At 44.8% G+C, this 22358-nt stretch overlaps 1 protein-coding gene and 1 long non-coding RNA gene across 3 annotated transcripts; one reads left to right on the forward strand and one right to left on the reverse strand.

The window, feature by feature from the left end:
* Positions 1-4136: 4136 nt before the first annotated feature.
* LOC118376742 (src kinase-associated phosphoprotein 2-like) lies at positions 4137-21839 on the reverse strand. Of its 2 annotated transcripts, XM_052502198.1 has the most exons (12): positions 21515-21838; positions 20862-20967; positions 20676-20701; positions 18670-18771; positions 16046-16126; positions 15124-15207; positions 13979-14103; positions 12985-13048; positions 12727-12834; positions 9510-9608; positions 7644-7755; positions 4137-4211 (listed from the first exon to the last, which is right to left on the reverse strand). In XM_052502198.1, the coding sequence occupies exons 1-12, from the start codon at positions 21552-21554 to the stop codon at positions 4151-4153; spliced, it is 1008 nt and encodes a 335-aa protein (XP_052358158.1). In that variant the 5' UTR covers positions 21555-21838; the 3' UTR covers positions 4137-4150. The 2 variants fall into 2 exon arrangements, with proteins under 2 accessions (XP_052358158.1, XP_052358157.1); XM_052502197.1 differs by lacking the exon at positions 4137-4211 and having other exon boundaries at positions 7531-7755; positions 21515-21839.
* On the forward strand, positions 7736-8449 carry LOC127918926 (uncharacterized). Its single transcript, XR_008101376.1, has 3 exons — positions 7736-7884; positions 7965-8044; positions 8342-8449. It is a non-coding gene; the product is annotated as an uncharacterized LOC127918926 (long non-coding RNA).
* Positions 21840-22358: the final 519 nt, after the last annotated feature.

Genomic DNA, 22358 nt, shown 5'->3' on the forward strand with positions numbered 1-22358 from the left:
GCCTGGATGTGATGTCAGCTCAGTGCCACTGATCTGATGGCTCTCTTATGACTGCAGAATGGTCCGCTTCAAATGTTCCCTCTCATTTACAAATGAGACGCAGGGAAAACACCAGCTCCACAGCAGAGCTCCTAGTCCCCTCGTGGCTCTGTTCCAATGGCAACCTATTCACTATATAGTGCACTACCCATAGGGCTAAAGTCAAAAGTAGTGCACTACAATAGTGCACTAAAATATATAGAGCAAATGGTGCCTTTGGGACAAGAAGCCTTGGCTCTGCTCCAGTATCCATACTAGCATACTACTTAGAAGGAAGTGAGGCGATGTACTGGACATGCGTTCTAGTGGGAGCCTCAGAATGTGTGGAACATTCTGGAACATTTAGCTGCATTATTCTCTTGTAACTCCCTGTCTGTTGCAGAGCAGTATAACCACTCCTCCTCTTCTCCTTCCTCTCTCCATATTCACTGTAATATATTCGATAACTAATTATGGTAATTCATGACATCTCCAATTAGCTGTGGGCTTTATCGCCGCGGTGCCGTAAAGATCTGGATTTATGTTTGGCTTGAATGTCACCCAGAGGACAGGCAGTGGACTGCTGCTACATCACTCAGTTGAACAGAACAAAACACAGACACTTTACTGGTAAGGAGAGACAGATGGGTGGAGAGAAACAGAGAAAGAGAGAAAGAAATAAAGAGATAAAGGATGAAATAGTGAGTGGAGAGAACAGAGGGAGCAAAGAGGTGGGCAGTGGGAGAAGAGAGAGAGAGAGAGAGAGAGAGAGAGAGTAAGAAGAGGGGGAGAGAGAGAGTAAGAAGAGAGAGAGAGAGTAAGAAGAGAGAGAGAGAGGAGAGAGGAGAGTAAGAGAGAGAGAGAGAGAGAGAGAAAGAGAGAAGAGAGAGAGTAAGAAGAGAGGAAGAGAGAAGAGAGAGAGAAGAGAGAGAGAGGAGAGAGAGGGAGAGAGAGAAAGAAGAGAAAGAGAGAGAGAGAGAGAGAGAGAGAGAGAGAGAGAGAAGAGAGAGAGAAGAGATAGAGAGAAATAGCACAGTTGGTAGAGCATGGCGCTTGTAAGCCAGGGTAGAGGGTTTGATTCCCAGGACCAGGATACGTAGAATGTATGCACACATGACTGTAAGTCGGAGAGAAAGAGTCTGCTAAATGGATAGATTATATTATATTAGAAAGAGAGAGTAAGAAGAGAGAGGAGAGAGAGAGAAAGAAGAGAGAGTAAGAAGAGAGAGAGAAAGAAGAGAAGAGAGAAAGGAGAGTGCGAGAGAGGATAAGAAGAGAGACATAGGGAGAGAAAAAGAAATAGAGAATGAAATAGTGAGTGGAGAGAAACAGAGGGAGCAAAGAGGTGGGCAGCGGGAGAAGTGAGAGAGAGAGAGACAGAGAGAGAGAGAGAGAGAGAGAGAGAGGGTAAGAGAGAGAAAGAGAGAGAGGTAAGAAGAGAGAGAGAGAGAGAGGGAGAAGAGAGAGGAGAGAGAGAGGGTAAGAAGAGAGAGAGAGAGAGAGAGAGAGAGAGAGAGAGAGAGAGAGAGAGAGAGAGAAGAGAAAGCCACTGTAGACTATTGAGATGCAGACAGAATAATATGCCTTCCTCAACACAGACTCAGGCCCGGAGGTCAGAGCCCAGATCCTGTCTGCCAAACAGCCCCTCAGAGGGCCATTACCCCCACTGCTGACAGTGGGTCGTCCTCGCCATTTCAATCAGGCACACAGCAGGACTGCCCATCTGCCACACAGGGCTCCTCTGCAGGGTCCCAGTCTCTCAGGTATTATAAAAGCAACACAGAACTTCCATGGCCGCTTTGTCTCCCTCTTCCTCCCATGTTGTTTCTCTCCTAACTTTATACAGTCCAGGTTCACTCAGATCTCTCATCTTTTTAATCAAGCCTTCTCATTTCAACAAGCACAGACCTTCTACGTCCCAAATGGCACCCTAATACCCATATAGTGCACTGTTTTTGACCACCAGAGCCCTATGGGTAGTACACTATGTAGAGTAGGGGGAATAGGGTGTTATTTGAGACTGAGATTTTTAATTAAGTCTATTCACTTCAACAGGCACAGACATTTCTCCGAATCAGCAGCAGCGTAGCGAGGCTGTTCCTTAATGATATGGTCCAGTAGCCTAAAGCAGGCCAACTTGACTCATCGGGAAATTAATTATCCCACCTCTTACACATCTTCAGAAAATACAGACCATTTACCAGTGTGTGAAAAGACTAAGAGTGGGTTTACACAGGCAGTCCAATTCAGATTGTTTTGCCCAATTATTGGCGAAATATCTGATCCGATTGGTAAAAAAATAAATTTTTGTCAAAAGATCAGAATTTGTCTGCCTGTATAAACGCAGCCTAAATGAACCAAGGGAATCCTAGGACTGGTTTCTCAGAGTAAATCCTAATCAAAGACTGAAACGCTATTTCATGGAACATGCTTTTAGTCCAGGGTTGATCTTAATTTCAATCTGGGAAACCAGATGATTTTTTCTCTCTAAATCAATTAAATGAATGTAATGAATGAATGAATGTCCTTCTGTAGCTCAGTTTGTAGAGCATGGCGCTTGTAACGCCAGGGTAGTGGGTTCGATCCCCGGGACCACCCATACGTAGAATGTATGCACACATGACTGTAAATCGCTTTGGATAAAAGCATCTGCTAAATGGCTTTTTTTTTTATTTTTTTTTATTTTTTTAAATACTGTTTATCTTACGGGCAAGCCCACTTTTATAACTATATCTATATCTATATCTATAACTATATCTATATAAATAACAATACCACCCACATCAAATGCATGCCAGAGTGTAGCCCATAGAGATGATATTGCAGTGAGTTCTAATTCCATGGTCGTCTCTGTGAAAGAACACAGGTTCTGACATCATCAGTGGGGAAAAGCTGGACCAGTTGAGCTGTTGGAATTACTGCAGACCAGACAGGGACTCTGATGCCACCTGGTGGTTGGTTTTTCATACTGCACAGCAGAATACACTGGGTAGAAGAGCCCCCCAAGTACTGACCTTGGATCAGCTTGCTATCACCCAATCCTCAGCAGGTCATAAGGGGGTAAATGGAAAACTGACCTGAGATAAGTGTCTAGTAGAGGCAATGTGATCCAACTCTGCATGGAATGGCATGCAAACAAAACAAACGAACAACCAGGAGCAGTATCAAGTATTTATGAAATATGCCTAACCTCTAATATACACATGTATTTCTCAGCCAAAGACTCCATAAGAGATTCATTCTAGACAGTTCACAATACAAAGACTCCATAAGCGATTCATTCCAGACAGTTCACAATACAAAGACTCCATAAGCGATTCATTCTAGACAGTTCACAATACAAAGACTCCATAAGCGATTCATTCTAGACAGTTCACAATACAAAGACTCCATAAGCGATTCATTCCAGACAGTTCACAATACAAAGACTCCATAAGCGATTCATTCCAGACAGTTCACAATACAAAGACTCCATAAGCAATTCATTCTAGACAGTTCACAATACAAAGACTCCATAAGCGATTCATTCCAGACATACAATACAAAGACTCCATAAGATTCATTCCAGACAGTTCACAATACAAAGACTCCATAAGCGATTCATTCTAGACAGTTCACAATAAAGACTTCATTCTAGACAGTTCACAATACAAAGACTCCATAAGCGATTCATTCCAGACAGTTCACAATACAAAGACTCCATAAGACATTCTAGACAGTTCACAATACAAAGACTCAGCGATTCATTCCAGACAGTTCACAATACAAAGGTGAAATGCGGCGATAATAAATGAAACCAAAGCAGTTTACTGAACTCAATCTGCCGAGACAACCCCAGTTTAAAGCGCATTTAGCGAGATCAAGATGGACACAACATGCATCTGATATTTTTCATTTTGCTACAGACAGTTGGCTTTGCTGCTTAGTTCAGTGTCCTTTCAGATATGGTCTGTTTCCATGTATCTCACATGGAAGATGATTGGATTTAGATGCCCTGAAACAGAACACAAAAAACACTACACATTAGTGTTGCTGGAACAATCCAACAGTTATTTCACCCATGACTGAGTTGCATGATCTAATACCTACTCAGGCCTTTAAATGGCGTGGCAACAACTCCATGAGGTACTCTTTAGGAACGATGCCAACAGACCCCTTCATCTCCCGATCCACCAACCATAGTTCTGGTACTCCTGATAGAGGAGAGAACAGAGTGAAGTAGAGAAAACAGAGAGCGAGAGGAGAGAGAAAACAGAGAGCGAGAGGAGAGAGAGAAAACAGAGAGCGAGAGAAAACAGAGAGAGAAAACAGAGAGCGAGAGGAGAGAGAAATAGTGAGCTACACCTGCCATATGTAACACCCTGGACCAGAGCGAGAGGGAGAGAGAGAAAACACCAACCATATGTAACAGCTCTGGCCCAGGTTGTTACATATGGTTGGTGTAGCTCTGGTCCAGGGTGTTACATATGGCAGGTGTAGCTCTGGTCCAGGGTGTTACATATGGCGGGTGTAGCTCTGGTCCAGGGTGTTACATATGGCGGGTGTAGCTCTGGTCCAGGGTGTTACATATGGCAGGTGTAGCTCTGGTCCAGGGTGTTACATATGGCGGGTGTAGCTCTGGTCCAGGGTGTTACATATGGCGGGTGTAGCTCTGGTCCAGGGTGTTACATATGGCGGGTGTAGCTCTGTCCAGGGTGTTACATATGGCAGGTGTAGCTCTGGTCCAGGGTGTTACATATGGCGGGTGTAGCTCTGGCCCAGGTTACACCAGCCATATGTAACGACCTGGGCCAAAGCTATGCCAGCCATATGTAACGCCCTGGGCCAGAGCTATGCCAGCCATGTATGCCACACCCTGGGCCAAAGTGTAATGGCCTGGACCAGATCTATGCCAGCCATATGTAACGCCCTGGGCCAAAGCTATGCCAGCCATATGTAACGCCCTGGGCCAGAGCTATGCCAGCCATATGTAACACCCTGGACCAGAGCTATGCCAGCATGTGTAACACCCGGGACCAGAGCATAAAGCCACATAAGAGGAAACCCTAACACCAGCGGGAAGACGATGCCATGCAGAGAGCTGAAGCCATTTACATTTACATTTAATTATTTACACACTGAAACCATCAGTGTTTATGCCATTATGTGAATGTCACAACAATAGTGCATCTAAATCTTGTTAATTGTGACATGATGGTACTTAAAGATTTCAAAGTGGTGATTGGCTTCTGTGTGTGTGAGCTTCCTGTGTCTGTTGCCATGCAGAGAGCTGAAGCCACACCTCATCTAATTGTACACACTGAAACACATCAGTGTTTATGCCATTATCATGAATGTCACAATCGTCTTGTTAATGTGTGACATGATGGAATACACTGACATTTGGTCCCATGAGGAAGGGGGTGATACAGGCTTCACACAGAGCTTCCTGTGTCTGTTGTAAGAAGGGTCAGTACACCTCAGTGTGGTGTCAGTGTTCTCACACCAGCCCAGTGTTTAGAGGTAAGTCATGGCTGCCACTGGTGTCATAAGGCTGTATGCCACTAATACACTTGTAAGTGGACTTATGAGGAAGAGGGAGCACAGACCCAACTGTGAAAATATATGAGCACACAAACAAGTACACACACACACACACACACACACACACACACACATTGTGCAGCAGGCTACTTTAGGTTAGATAGCCTGATACAACACCCTCTAACACTCTGGGGGGTCTGGCAGCTGGGGGGGGGGGGCACTGTTCGCTCAGGCTATTCCTGGTCTCTGGATAGTGAGAGTGTGTGTGTGTGTGTGCAGCCCTTCCTCCTCCTCCTGGTGCAGCTGGTCTGTGTGAGCGTCCAGACAGGTTTTATGGTCATTCCCTCCCTGCAGACCACAACCCCCAACACCAAGGTTCCAGGTCAACTGAAGGCTCTTTCAGTCTGCACACTATAACCCAATGAAAGGACAATGTGATTCCTGCTTCTCTTCGATACAGGAAGAGAAACCGGATGTGGGCTGTTGACATGTTTGTTTACTCTGCACATTGGCATTGCACAGCATCTCTGATCATTCACCCTTTCAGGTAGGATTAAACACTTTGGCCATAGAATGATAACATGGATGAATAGATAATAAATCATTACACAGTAATAAACTGCACGGTTGGTAAAGAAAGGCGGTCAGTCGTTTTCAGGAACTGAAGCTGACAGTTCTTATATCAACCACTAGATGGCAGGCTTGATCATAAAAACAGCGCTTTCATTGAGTCTCAGTAGAAACTGTATATATTTCTTCCAGCCCTCCAGTCTGAACACAGGAGGACCTTCCTCATTGACTACTGCATTGTATTCACCACAATAAGAGACTGATGTGAAACACTGCAAAGTTTCATTATTTTGGCCAGTGACGCTCCGCAAATACATCCGTCATTAAATCACTAAGAAAGTGAATGGATGATGGGAGGTACAAACTATGTAGTGGGTTACGCAGCCTTCAATTACAACATATTGGAGAGATGATTTAATGGCTGATTACACATCAACAATGTAACAATGTTTAATCCATTAATGGATTCATATTTTAGGCCACTCCACACAATCGCTCTTTAATTCCCCACACCTGGCATACTAACACCCTCCTACACCTCGCTAGCTGACAAGCCTCGGAAATTGGGTTCCCACCACACGTCCTCACCTGCTCTGAATGGAGTGGAGGACCTGCCGTTTCCTGAGAACACACATCCCCATTAAGGCCATGCCTGGCTTGGTGAGAGGGACACCTAGCCAACAACACTAAAAAAACCTTTCCATTGTGACACAACTAATCCCCATCACACAGAGAGGAGAGAGAGGCTGCATCCTTTAAGGCACCTTATTCCTACATAGTACACTGCTTGTCACCAAAGCCCTATGGATCAGTAGTGTCCTATGGGTCCTGGTCAAACGTAGTGCACATGTAGGTAGTAAGGTGACATTTGGGACACAAACAGAGAGAGGGCCCAGACCCAGGCCCACCTCAGCCTGCCGTTCAGGCTACGGGCTACAGGCTACGGGCAACGGGCTACGGGCTACAGGGGCCAGCCCCTGCCATATGAAATGTCTACTCCTCAGAGGGTCCAGCAATAACTGACCACTTTAGGTGGTCTGTCTGGTCTGGTGCAGCCATTCATAAAGACCTTTAGAAATACCACAGAATCTAGTAACACTTGGCATAAGGAGAAGATAACTAGGTAATATAACATGTTTTAACTCTTAATTTAGGATTTTTTGCAAACTATTTGCTATGTCATGGAACATGTCAAGCCATTGTGGAAGATACAAATGATTGAATAAGTGCATCATGTGTGTATATAGCTCTTCACAACGAGCAGGACCCGCGCCGAGCAGGACCCGCTCCAGGACCAGCGTCCAGCAGGACTCGCGTCCAGCAGGACCGCGTCCAGCAGGACCAGCAGGGACCCCAGCAGGACCCGCGTCCCGAACAGGACCCGCGTCCAGCAGGACCCGAAGCAGGACCATATCGAGCAGCCGTAAGCCTGTGAAAAGGAGATCATCCTAGACCTCTAAGGACTGCTGATGATCCCTGTCTGGAGGTGAGAGTGAGGATGAGGAGGGTTGGTTCCTACAGCCCAGACCGACCTTGCTGAGGATGTAGATGGCGTCTCCCGTCTGAAGGACAGTTCATCTGGTTGATCTCCTGTACAGTCCCATATCCCCTGATAGTAGTTCTGGTAGTCTGTGATCTTATTCACTAGATAGACAGAGAGAGATTATAGGAGAGATGGATCAATCGAAATGTCCCCCAGTCTCTACAGTACATGGGTGGTTATTGTGATGTCATGGTGTGTAACCTACTCAGGTGGTAGAGAGCTAACAAGAGGTCTTCCTCTGACAGAACAATAGACTAGTCATCTCTCCCTCCCTGTCGCCCTCTCTGATGTGGTAGAGAGCTAACAAGAGGTCTTCCTCTGACAGAACAATAGACTAGTCAACTCTCCCTCCCTGTCGCCCTCTCTGATGTGGTAGAGAGCTAACAAGAGGTCTTCCTCTGACAGAACAATAGACTAGTCAATCTCTCCCTCCCTCTCCTGAGGTGGTAGAGAGCTCCTCTGACAGAACAATAGACTAGTCATCTCTCCCTCCCTGTCGCCCTCTGATGTGGTAGAGAGCTAACAAGAGGTCTTCCTCTGACAGAACAATAGACTAGTCAACTCTCCCTCCCTGTCGCCCCTCTGATGTGGTAGAGAGCTAACAAGAGGTCTTCCTCTGACAGAACAATAGACTAGTCACTCTCCCTCCCTGTCGCCCTCTCTGATGTGGTAGAGAGCTAACAAGAGGTCTTCCTCTGACAGAACAATAGACTAGTCAACTCTCCCTCCCTGTCGCCCTCTCTGATGTGGTAGAGAGCTAACAAGAGGTCTTCCTCTGACAGAACAATAGACTAGTCAACTCTCCCTCCCTGTCGCTCTCTGATGTGGTAGAGAGCTAACAAGAGGTCTTCCTCTGACAGAACAATAGACTAGTCAACTCTCCCTCCTGTCGCCCTCTCTGATGTGGTAGAGAGCTAACAAGAGGTCTTCCTCTGACAGAACAATAGACTAGTCACTCTCTCCCTCCTGATGTGGTAGAGAGCTAACAAGAGGTCTTCCTCTGACAGAACAATAGACTAGTCATCTCCTCTCCTCCTCTATGTTCTGTGCCCAGATATCTGACTGATAACTTTCCCCATGTTAGAGATGCACACAATCACAGGACCAGATCAGGTGTTGCTGATGTGTGCTTATAAAGGTTCAGGCGTAATGCTGGGAAAGAGACTCTGTGGTATACTGGAGCCTCAGAGCAGAATGTGTTGCCTCCGCTCATAAAGACCAGGTCCCTCTGGGCAGCTGGAAAATTACATTTGACGGTACATTATGATGCAACTGCAATGATAACATAGATGTTCTTCTTCTGTGTTTTATCTTCCTGCCATATGGTGTTCAACCTGTTATGTTGCCCAGCCATCTTATCTCAGGAGGACCACAATGGAAATAAGTCCCAGACTCGGTGTTCTCCTCCAGGATTTTACTAATGTGCATGTATGGATTTTCAAGATTTATGTGGGCTTGTTTTTTTATATGATCTAATGAATAAACTAAACTGTTTTCCCTATGAAATGTACAGGGATTGAGCCTCTATAGCTTGTATACATGGTAACACAACACTCAGAACATTTCTGTGTGAGTGGTTAAACGTAGCTTCCAGTTTGTTTGTACTGACGTTATGCAAAGGCATGTGGTTAAATGCGGAACTAGTAGATCTAACTGAAATGTGTTTATTTCAAGAACAGTGTGAAATGCCTCAGAGTTGCTTTTTCACTTCCTGTCCATGTCATCACGACTCTTTCACAGTGTCTCAGAAGGCCTTCTCTAAACTGGCATCTGCAAAGATCTGAACCACTTGAAGTCTGTGTTTGGTGAGGTTAAAGGATGAGAGGCGGGTGCAGGCAGGTCTCTCTCCACTTACCTGCAGCTGTAGTGGGTGGGGTGGGTTTGCTGTGTGGCGTGGGTGGTTCCACCTTGGGCTTTGGAGGTGTGGGCAAGGGAGGAGAGGACATGTCCTCCTCTGTTGGGAAAGATAAAGAGAGAGATAAATCCTAATGAATGACATCACATGAACATGGGGGACTTGATCCCAGATCAGCACTTCTACTCTGAGACTGTAAATGGCCCCAGACAGAGAGAGGGTCAGATGTTGGTCTGAACAACGTGAGGGATGTAAATGGCCCCAGACAGAGAGAGGGTCAGATGTGGGTCTGGATAACGTGAGGGATGTAAATGGCCCCAGGACAGAGAGAGGGTCAGATGTGGGTGTTAAACTGGTAAATAGGACAGGGTGAGGGATGTAAATGGCCCCAGGACAGAGAGAGGGTCAGATGTGGGTCTGGATAACGTGAGGGATGTAAATGGCCCCAGACAGAGGGTCAGATGTGGGTCTGGATAACGTGAGGGATGTAAAATGGCCCCAGGACAGAGAGAGGGTCAGATGTGGGTCTGGATAACGTGAGGGATGTAAATGGCCCCAGACAGAGAGAGGGTCAGATGTGGGTCTGGATAACGTGAGGGATGTAAATGGCCCCAGACAGAGAGAGGGTCAGATGTGGGTCTGGATAACGTGAGGGATGTAAATGGCCCCAGACAGAGAGAGGGTCAGATGTGGGTCTGGATAACATGATCCTCCTGGGAGGGATAAAGAGAGAGATGGGTCTGGAATACATCGTGAGGGATGTAAATGGCCCCTCTGACAGAGAGAGGGTCAGATGTGGGTCTGGATAACGTGAGGGATGTAAAATGGCCCCAGACAGAGAGAGGGTCAGATGTGGGTCTGGATAACGTGAGGGATGTAAATGGCCCCAGGACAGAGAGAGGGTCAGATGTGGGTCTGGATAACGTGAGGGATGTAAATGGCCCCAGACAGAGAGAGGGTCAGATGTGGGTCTGGATAACGTGAGGGATGTAAATGGCCCCAGGACAGAGGGTCAGATGTGGGTCTGGATAACGTGAGGGATGTAAATGAGACAGAGAGAGGGTCAGATGTCAGTCTGGATAACGTGAGGGATTTAAATGGCCCCAGACTGGAAGGCCCAGAAGGAGAGAGGGTCAGATGTGGGTCTGGATAACGAGGATGTAAATGGCCCCAGACAGAGAGAGGGTCAGATGTGGGTCTGGGATAACGTGGAGGGATGTAAATGGCCCCAGGACAGAGAGAGGGTCAGATGTGGGTCTGGATAACGTGAGGGATGTAAATGGCCCCAGACAGAGAGAGGGTCAGATGTGGGTCTGGATAACGTGAGGGATGTAAATGGCCCCAGGACAGAGAGAGGGTCAGATGTGGGTCTGGATAACGTGAGGGATGTAAATGGCCCCAGGACAGAGAGAGGGTCAGATGTGGGTCTGGATAACGTGAGGGATGTAAAGTCCCAGCTAGTCAGCCACACCTGTTGTTTAACATGCTTGTAACATAGAAGTTACACAAGCTGCAAGAACAAGGCTGTGTCCCAAATGACACCCAATTCCCTTTATAGTGCACTACTTTTGACAGAGTGTGTATGTACACACACACACACACACACACAAAGTTTGGCATCACTTAGAAATGTCCTTGTTTTTTTCCCATTAAAATAACATCATATTGATCAGAAATACAGGGTAGACCTTGTTAATGTTGTAAATGACTATTGTAGCTGGAAACGGCAGATTTTTTATGGAATATCTACATAGGCGTACAGAGGCCCATTATCAGCAACCATCACTCGTGTTCCAATGGCACATTGTGTTAGCTAATCCAAGTTTATCATTTTAAAAAGGCTAATTGATCATTAGAAAACCCTTTTGCAATTATGTTAGCACAGCTGAAAACAGTTGTCCTGATTAAAGAAGCAATAAAACTGGCCTTCTTTAGACTAGTTGAGTATCTGGAGCATCAGCATTTGTGGGTTCGATTACAGGCACAAAATGGCCAGAAACAAAAAACTTTCTTCTGAAACTCATCAGTCTATTCTTGTTCTGAAAATGAAGGCTATTCCATGCGAGAAATTTCCAGGAAACTGAAGATCTCGTACAACACTGTGTACTACTCCTTTCACAGAGCAGCACAAACTGGCCCTAACCAGAACAGAAAGAGGAGTGGGAGACCCGGTGCACAACAGAGCAAGAGGACAAATACATTAAGAGTGCCTCGTTTGAGAAACAGACACCTCACAAGTCCTCAACTGGCAGCTTCATTAAATAGTACCCACAAAACACCGGTCTCAACGTCAACAGTGAAGAGGCGACTCTGGGATGCTGGGCTTCTAGGCAGAGTTGCAAAGAAAATCCATATCTCAGACTGGCCAATAGAAAGAACAGATTAAGGTGGGCAAAAGAACACAGACACTGGACAGAGGAACTCCTCCGGGATGCTGGCCTTCTAGAAGGCCAGCATCCTAGAAGCCCAGCATCCCAGAGTCGCCTCTTCACTGTTGACATTGAGACTGGTGGCAATGCCATTGGAACACAGGAGTGATGGTTGCTGATAATGGGCCTCTGTACCATATTCTCTTTTTAGATTTTTTTTTTTTTATAATTTGTTTCGGGTACAATAGTAATTTACAACATTAATGTCTACACTGTATTGCTGGTCAATTTGATGTTATTTTAATGGACAATATTTTTACATTTTCTTTCAAAAACAGGACAATTCTAAGTGACCCCACACTTTTGAACGGTGTGTGTGTGTGTGAGTGAGTGATAGAGAGAAGTAAACAGTAGTTAGTATGTACACCTCAATTAATTCACAGCTATGTGTTTATGTTAACGAGAGCGAGCAGAGAGGAGAAATGTACCGTCAACATTGCACCACCCTGCCTGAGTCCCAAATGGCCTGCTATTCCCTTTATGAATCACTACTTTTTCATTCAGGTCCATTGGCCTCTGGTCAAGAGTAGTGCACTAGAAAGGGAAAAGGGTACCATTTGGGTCTCCTCCCCATCTATCCCATAATACGGATAGTAGTAATAACATGACAGAGCCAGAGCATAGAGGATGTGTCAATCAGGAAGCATCCATTCAAACAGTCCTCTAGAGGAACAGGATTCTTGGTTACATTCTCTGACAGAGTACACAGTGTGTGTGTGTGTGTGTGTGTGTGTGTGTGTGTGTGTGTGTGTGTGTGTGTGTGTGTGAGAGAGAGAGAAATGGCAGACCTGGGAGTTCTTCGTAGATGTCATCGTCAATAGGCGCCGCCTCGACAGCGCCAATGTCATCGTATGTCTCTTGATCCTCCTCGTCCAATGGAATGACCCCTGACATGTCTGCAAACACACACAGCCACCCACACACACACAGCCTCGGATTAAATAAGGGAATTAGTCTATACTTGTTACTATTAAAATATTCATAAAATACTTGACATGAAAAGTGCATTGGATAAAATATGAGGTCTGATGGTGAGTATTACAAACCTCTCAACACAAAATCTATCTGCTCCACCCATTCCTCTGCCTCTTTCTGAGATGACGCACAGAACTGAGAGAGCAGGAGAGAGAGAGACGGAGAGAGAGAGACAGAGTGAGAGACAGAGAGACAGAGAGAGAGACAGAGACAGAGACAGAGAGAGACAGAGACAGAGAGAGAGAGAGACAGAGAGAGAGAAGAAAACGACAGTAAGTAGTTGCCCCTAAATTAATTAACATAAACAAATAGCCCTGTATTTATACATTAGCTAAACTTTCCTCAAGGAAGGAAAAAACTAGCTAAGAAACCTGCATATGTATGTGAGAAATACTTTACCAAAACTCTAAATGTGTGTGTTTTGCATCATCATTATGTTGTGGTCAGTGGCACTTTGCTTCTTGAAAGTCCAATCTTTTGAAAAAATCACTGCTGACATGCAAAACATTTTGGGACTGTATCAACAGAGGACTAATACAAAAATGTAAAATATAGTTTGAATGGATTTTCCCTTTAAGATGTAAATCATAGTTCACAGACACGAGGTAGTCCGGCGTCCCATTGGGACAAAGCTCCGTGGCTCTGAGACCATCTGCAGGGGAACAGGGGAACGTACTGCCTGAACACCTCTCCACAATCCCCAACCAACGTGACTCCTGTTCATTTCAATGTGTTGACAGTTGGAGAAATTGCTTGAGCTGAGCAGAGAACTCAACAAGTATGAAAGCCAAAGGTCCAATATTGTAGAACACTGCTGTGTGGACGTGTCCACGTTTTGGACTATGATCCAGGTTTAAAGGGACGGTATACCAGACAGATACATCTTAGTCTTGGACTAAAAATCTATTTCAATGAGATTCTATATATTCTCCAGGTCTCCAGGACTCGGGTGAATCGGTGTCCGGGAAACCGTCCTATAGTGGTTTCAGAAATGTTACATGGACAGACTGCAATGATTAGCGTATGGTATGCCCCTAAGTGTCATCAAGAGACGAGCTCTCTCACCTGATATACTCGCTTGTCAGAGGAAGAAATTTCAAAGCAGCAATCTTTCTTGGAATCTTTTCGCAGGGTGTTATTCATCTTGACACTGTAGCCATCAATTGCAAACTCGCCCTTCTGCTGCTTGTCTGTCAGAGGAGAGAGAGAGAGAAACAACTACAACAACAAGTCATGATTACTACAGTAACATCACTGCTTAGCTAGAAATTATATATATTCAATAAAAATTTAAAACTATGAAAAGATCAAATATACATTCCCAAACACCTCAAACTACAGTGGTCTGGGAAGTCATGAATGTTGAGTACCTTTCTCACTACCGTAGTAGTAGAATGTCTGGTTGAGTACATTTCTCACTACCGTAGTAGTAGAATGTCTGGTTGAGTACCTTTCTCACTACCGTAGTAGTAGAATGTCTGGTTGAATACCTTTCTCACTACCGTAGTAGTAGAATGTCTGGTTGAATACCTTTCTCACTACCGTAGTAGTAGAATGTCTGGTTGAATACCTTTCTCACTACCGTAGTAGTAGAATGTCTGGTTGAATACCTTTCTCACTGCCGTAGTAGTAGAATGTCTGGTTGAATACCTTTCTCACTACCATAGTAGTAGAACGTCTGGTTGAATACCTTTCTCACTACCGTAGTAGTAGAATGTCTGGTTGAATACCTTTCTCACTACCGTAGTAGTAGAATGTCTGGTTGAATACCTTTCTCACTACCGTAGTAGTAGAATGTCTGGTTGAATACCTTTCTCACTACCGTAGTAGTAGAATGTCTGGTTGAGTACCTTTCTCACTACCGTAGTAGTAGAATGTCTGGTTGAGTACCTTTCTCACTGCTGTAGTAGTAGAATGTCTGGTTGAATACCTTTCTCACTACCGTAGTAGTAGAACGTCTGGTTGAATACCTTTCTCACTACCGTAGTAGTAGAATGTCTGGTTGAATACCTTTCTCACTACCGTAGTAGTAGAATGTCTGGTTGAATACCTTTCTCACTACCGTAGTAGTAGAATGTCTGGTTGAATACCTTTCTCACTGCCGTAGTAGTAGAATGTCTGGTTGAATACCTTTCTCACTGCCGTAGTAGTAGAATGTCTGGTTGAATACCTTTCTCACTACCATAGTAGTAGAATGTCTGGTTGAATACCTTTCTCACTGCCGTAGTAGTAGAATGTCTGGTTGCTCAAAGCGCACCATCTCTTCTGCCACTCTGTGCCAAAGAAGCTGTGATCTGTGGAAGACAATGGGAACTTCACCATCAACATAGTCATACAATCCAGAATCTGGAGACTCATAAACAGTGTTGTTTCCCCAAAAGTCCCAGAGTGTGTATTGTGTATGTTAGTAAAGACACCAATGTCGTATATAAACAGTGTTGTTTCCCCAAAAGTCCCAGAGTGTGTATCGTGTATGTTAGTAAAGACACCAATGTCGTATATAAACAGTGTTGTTTCCCCAAAAGTCCCAGAGTGTGTGTTGTGTATGTTAGTAAAGACACCAATGTCATATATAAACAGTGTTGTTTCCCCAAAAGTCCCAGAGTGTGTGTCGTGTATGTTAGTAAAGACACCAATGTCATATATAAACAGTGTTGTTTCCCCAAAAGTCCCAGAGTGTGTGTCGTGTATGTTAGTAAAGACACCAATGTCATATATAAACAGTGTTGTTTCCCCAAAAGTCCCAGAGTGTGTGTCGTGTATGTTAGTAAAGACACCAATGTCATATATAAACAGTGTTGTTTCCCCAAAAGTCCCAGAGTGTGTGTTGTGTATGTTAGTAAAGACACCAATGTCATATATAAACAGTGTTGTTTCCCCAAAAGTCCCAGAGTGTGTGTTGTGTATGTTAGTAAAGACACCAATGTCATATATAAACAGTGTTGTTTCCCCAAAAGTCCCAGAGTGTGTGTCGTGTATGTTAGTAAAGACACCAATGTCATATATAAACAGTGTTGTTTCCCCAAAAGTCCCAGAGTGTGTGTTGTGTATGTTAGTAAAGACACCAATGTCGTATATAAACAATATATGTGTATATATTTTAATATATGCATGTCAATGGAAGAACCCCACCCTTCCTGCGTTTCTCCAGGTGCCCGGCCTTGAAGACAGACTGGAGGTCCTGAGCTGCCACGGCTAGAGACTGCTGAGCACCTATAGGCAGAGAGACAACGATGCAAGTCTATCAGCCTTCTATAGCAACCTTCTTTACGTTCATCATTTAGATCAATGACTATGGCTAAGCTGATTGGACAACTGTTACTTTGGAAAAACAGGAAATAGTACAGTTTTGCTTTGTCTTTTCTTGCTCCCGAAAACCAAGAAGACCTACTACACAGTCCCCGACTCCAATGAATCTCAGTGAAAATGCACCCGTACAATGTCCAAAAAGAGGGTAACACACATCTTTGCTTATTTGGTTTGTCATCAGTTGGGTCGATATAGAAGTTAAGCATCTTTTAGTGCAGAAGAGAACAATATTTTGCAGCCAACTAGTGCAACTTCAATGCAAATGTTCAACTCTCTGTGTCAAAGTTGCTCCGAGTGAAAGAGGGGCCATAAAACTGGCAGCTGTTTAAAGGCCAATAAAACCCAGACCCCTTAGCCTTTCACAACGTTTATCTTGATACTCTATTAACCAAAAGCAAATACACAAAACGCTGTGTAGGTTACTGTTATGGGAGAAAGACTACTGTATACTGTAGACTACTGTATACTACTGCATGCCTTTTCTTGGACTGTAGTAGAAATGTAAAGTAGTAACTGTAAACCTCTCGACTGCCACTCTGCGAGGTTCCAGGATGTGAGTAATAAACTATGCTTCTCTCTGTCATGAGGGGCCAACCCACAGCTGTGCCCTTCAAATTGCTTCCAAAGTCAGTTGCCAAGTTACAACTGGAATGTCAATGGTCTCACAATTTCCTTCACTTCAGCTTTCTCTCTCGCTCACACACAGACTTGGGAGAGAGAGAGAGATAACCACAAACACTACATGGACAAAAGTATGTAGACACCTGCTCATCAAACATCTCTTTCCAAAAACATGGCATTAATATGGAGTTGGCCCCACTTTGACTGCTATACCAGCCTCCACTCTTCTGGGAAGGCTTACCACTAGATGTTGGAACATTGCTGCAGGGACTTGCTTCCATTCAGCCACAAGAACATTAGTGAGGTCGGACACTGATGTTGAAGAATTAGGCCTGGCTCGCAGTCGGTGTTCCAATTAATCCCAAAGGTGTTCGATGGGTTTGAGGTCAGGGCTCTGTGCAGGCCAGCCAAGTTCTTCCACACAGATCTCGACAAACCATTTCTGTATGGACCTCACTTTGTGCATGGGGGCATTGTCATGCTGAAACAGGAAAGGGTCTCCCCCAACTGTTGCTACAAAGTTGGAAGCACAGAAATGTCTAGTCACCTGGAATGCATTTCAACAAGTGCTCAGCATGTGTGTGAACTCCACCAAGTTTGTTGGAAAAGCATTCCAGGTGAAGCTGGTTGAGATAATGCCAAGGGTGTGCAAAGCTGTAATCAAGGCAAAGGGTGGCTACTTTGAAGAATCTCAAATATATTTTGATTTGTTTAACACTTTTTTTGGTCAGTACATGATTCTATGTGTGTTATTTCATAGTTTTCATGTCTTCACTATTATTTTGTAATGTAGAAAATAGTAAAAAATAAAGAAAAACCCTTGAATGAGTAGCTGTGTTCAAACTTTTGACTGGTACAGTATGTATGTATGTACGTTTGTAGATTGTATCAGAGTCTGGGTCCATTCCATTTCAATTCTGGATATAAACTGAAATTCTAGCTCATTCCAATTGTTTTCTTACAGAGAAGCATGAATTCCAATTTTAATTATTTTAATCCAACTCTGGTCTACGCCCTCGTGCTGACCCTGGTCTAAAGCCCTCGTGCTGACCCTGGTCTAAAGCCCTCGTGCTGACCCTGGTCTACGCCCTCGTAATATAATAATAATAATATATGCCATTTATCAGACGCTTTTATCCAAAGCGACTTACAGTCATGTGTGCATACATTCCGTATGGGTGGTCCCTCGAACCCACTACCCTGGCGTTACAAGCGCCATGCTCTACCAACTGAGCTACAGAAGGACCACCCTGGTCTACGCCCTTGTGCTGACCATGGTCTAAAGCCCTCGTGCTGACCATGGTCTAAAGCCCTGGTGCTGACCATGGTCTAAAGCCCTCGTGCTGACCCTGGTCTAAAGCCCTCGTGCTGACCCTGGTCTAAAGCCCTCGTGCTGACCCTGGTCTAAAGCCCTCGTGCTGACCCTGGTCTAAAGCCCTCGTGCTGACCCTGGTCTAAAGCCCTCGTGCTGACCCTGGTCTAAAGCCCTCGTGCTGACCCTGGTCTAAAGCCCTCGTGCTGACCCTGGTCTAAAGCCCTCGTGCTGACCCTGGTCTAAAGCCCTCGTGCTGACCCTGGTCTAAAGCCCTCGTGCTGACCCTGGTCTAAAGCCCTCGTGCTGACCCTGGTCTAAAGCCCTCGTGCTGACCCTGGTCTAAAGCCCTCGTGCTGACCCTGGTCTACGCCCTCGTGCTGACCCTGGTCTACGCCCTCGTGCTGACCCTGGTCTACGCCCTTGTGCTGACCATGGTCTAAAGCCCTTGTGCTGACCATGGTCTAAAGCCCTTGTGCTGACCCTGGTATAAACCCAAGTGTTTGTGACGTACCTTCACAGGTCTCATCCTCCTTATCTGTGCGTTCTGAATGCAGTGACCCTCCATCATTGTTGCTGTCCTCCACTTCATCCTCTTCCGAGTCCTCTGCATCTCCTGGTTCAAAACGGTAGTAGTTGATGTATTAGAGTAAGACCCATGCACGTCCCAAATGGACATCTATTCTCTACAAACACTCACTTTTATCTCAATCTCTTTATTCAAAGACTCAATCATGGACACTATTACTGACAGTTGTGGCTGCTTTGTGTGATGTATTATTGTCTCTACCTTCTTGCCCTTAATGCTAATATTTGTAACATGTTTTGTGCTGCTACCATGTTGTGTTGCTACCATGCTGTGTTGCTACCATGTTGTTGTCATGTTGCTACCATGTTGTTGTTGTTGTTGTGTTGCTACCATGTTGTGTTGCTACCATGTTGTTGTTATGTTGCTACCATGCTGTGTTGCTACCATATTGTTGTTATGTTGTGTTGTTACCATGCTGTGTTGTCAAGTAATTGCTGCCTTGCCATGTTGTTGTCTTAGGTCTCTCTTTATGTCGTGTTGTGTTGTCTCTCGTCGTGATGTATGTATATCTTATTTATTTGACATTTTTAATCCCAGCCCCCGTCCCTGCAGGAGGCCTTTTGCCTTCTGGTAGGCCGTCATTGTAAATAAGAATTTCTTCTTAACTTACTTGCCTAGTTAAATAATGGTTACATAAATACAATTAAAATATAGAGCACTACATTTGACCAGGGCCCATAGGGGGAGGGGGGGTATAATCTGTGGAACATTCCAACTGGAATCCGCTCCAAAACCTTCATAAATATCAAAGTGGCCAAAAAAACAACACATACAAAGTTGTATAGAGGCAGAATAAGATACCGGGTAGGGAATGGGCTATTTCACCACGTTTATTCCCGAAAACTGTCTGTCCTCACTCTGGTAGCCTATGGACAAACATTAAGAATAAGCTACGTGGTGAGTTGATGCCTATTCGGCAGCTAGTTGGCTACGTGGTGAGTTGATGCCTATTCGGCAGCTAGTTAGCTACGTGGTGAGTTGATGCCTATTCGGCAGCTAGTTGGCTACGTGGTGAGTTGATGCCTATTCGGCAGCTAGTTAGCTACGTGGTGAGTTGATGCCTATTCGGCAGCTAGTTGGCTACGTGGTGAGTTGATGCCTATTCGGCAGCTAGTTGGCTACGTGGTGAGTTGATGCCTATTCGGCAGCTAGTTAGCTACGTGGTGAGTTGATGCCTATTCGGCAGCTAGTTGGCTACGTGGTGAGTTGATGCCTATTCGGCTGCTAGTTGGCTACGTGGTGAGTTGATGCCTATTCGGCAGCTAGTTGGCTACGTGGTGAGTTGATGCCTATTCGGCAGCTAGTTAGCTACGTGGTGAGTTGATGCCTATTCGGCTGCTAGTTGGCTACGTGGTGAGTTGATGCCTATTCGGCAGCTAGTTAGCTACGTGGTGAGTTGATGCCTATTCGGCAGCTAGTTGGCTACGTGGTGAGTTGATGCCTATTCGGCTGCTAGTTGGCTACGTGGTGAGTTGATGCCTATTCGGCAGCTAGTTGGCTACGTGGTGAGTTGATGCCTATTCGGCAGCTAGTTGGCTACGTGGTGAGTTGATGCCTATTCGGCAGCTAGTTGGCTACGTGGTGAGTTGATGCCTATTCGGCTGCTAGTTAGCTACGTGGTGAGTTGATGCCTATTCGGCAGCTAGTTGGCTACGTGGTGAGTTGATGCCTATTCGGCAGCTAGTTGGCTACGTGGTGAGTTGATGCCTATTCGGCAGCTAGTTAGCTACGTGGTGAGTTGATGCCTATTCGGCAGCTAGTTAGCTCGGTGAATTGATCATGTTACTTTGTATCCATTGTTTGTTGGCAACCTTGTACTTACAAAGTTTTTGGAACATATTTCTGTTGGAACGTTCCACAAATTATACCCACCCGGAGTAAGGTGCCTTTTTTTAACACATCAACATCAAGCACACTGAGTAAAAACATACGATTCTCGTTGAACTCTTGAGGGTATCTGTAAGACACAAGAAGGAAGAAGGAAATTATGTAGTACACATAGTTGTACACATTGTACAACTGCAAAACAGCTATAGACAGAGTTATATTATTTAACTAAGGAGCTGTTGCAAAAGCACAAAGTATTTATGATAGGTCCTGCTGCAGTCTAAACATACCCAGATTTGACCTCTTTGATCCGCTTTATGAAGGCTTCTCTTTTCTCCTTTGCCTTCTTACTCAAATTCTCTCCTTTCAGACCATCGAAGAGGAAATCTTCAAGATCTTAAAAGGGAAAGAAATGTGAAGGCATCAAAGTTTCAGGTCATGTGATCACAATAATCAACCAGAATCATGCAGCCCATTCCCAAATATTTAATAGAGTTCTCAACTATACTCTAAATATTTTTTTTTTAAATCCCCGTTTTTAGGATACATTTCTAACTTTTACACATGACAAAAAAAGTAAATTTTTATCCAACTTTTACACATGAAAATAGTGTCCTTTTTTGTTTTGGTATAATTGCTTTGGAGCGATAACCAAACACTTCGGATGCAAACGTGCGTACAATAGGTTGCCTGCCTACTCATTTCAATACTGCCAACTAATAAAGGAATCATATTAGTTACAACTCAATGGTGCACCTGTTTGTTTGTGGCAATCGTCTCAATGGTGGGAAGAACTCTACCATCCATATTGCAGTGAGACAGACACTTACTTCCTCTTTTTCAAAACAGTTATAAAATGTTTCTGGAAAACTTTACGTTTGACAACGATAGGATAGAAATCCATTACACTAACACGTCGATTAATAATATATCATATAAATACCTGAAATAAGCGTCGTTAACTCCTCCGGAATTGACCGCATAGCTTTACAAAGTCAAAAATCCAGCCAGGGTAGACTGAGAAACTCAGTTAATACGGAAGCTCTGGTGGGCTGAGAGATAGGGAAGTTACCGTATAAATTCACTAATCAAATACAATGACCACTGGCTACAGTGCAGTGACACTATTCAAATATAGACCGCGGACCGTATCCGTGCTTTCTTGATGCACCTGCACCGCCATCGCGTTTAACCTGCCCGCGCGGTACCTGCACGCACGCACGCCCAATAGTATTTCATAGAATGCGTTTTTCACACTGAACAAAATTATAAACGCAATATGTGACGTGTTGTTATGTTTCACTATATTGGATCACTACAATATATTGGTATCACTCCGCGGCGGAGGGATACATCCGAAGTGAGGATTTACACATTTACTCCGGTGTACACCTGTGTCAAGGCTGGGGTCCGCCCCTATATATAGACCCCATGGCCGCGACACAGACGTTCTCTTTCATTTTCTCGGCGGATGTACGTATGGGTTGGTGTACAAACTTTCTGAAGTTCGCTTGGTAAATGTAATAGCTTGCGTGGAAGTATACTCCCTGGCTGTTTGCAGCCTGGAGCAGCTGGCCACGTGGCCAGAACCCTCTTCAGTGCTCTACTAGCTGCGTGTGGTTGATCTGTATCTTCTGCCCGTGGTTTGTCTTGCTTATGTTTAGTTAGAGTTACGCTATGACTCAGTGTGCGTCCATGGAACTGGACTCAGTCCTCATGACCGCACACTTGCCCACGAGAAGGGTTCAGGTGATCTTGCCTTGACCACTCTCGACAGGGGCGGGTGG

The sequence above is a fragment of the Oncorhynchus keta genome, unplaced genomic scaffold (assembly GCF_023373465.1).
Source record: "Oncorhynchus keta strain PuntledgeMale-10-30-2019 unplaced genomic scaffold, Oket_V2 Un_contig_15275_pilon_pilon, whole genome shotgun sequence".
Taxonomy (NCBI): domain Eukaryota; kingdom Metazoa; phylum Chordata; class Actinopteri; order Salmoniformes; family Salmonidae; genus Oncorhynchus; species Oncorhynchus keta.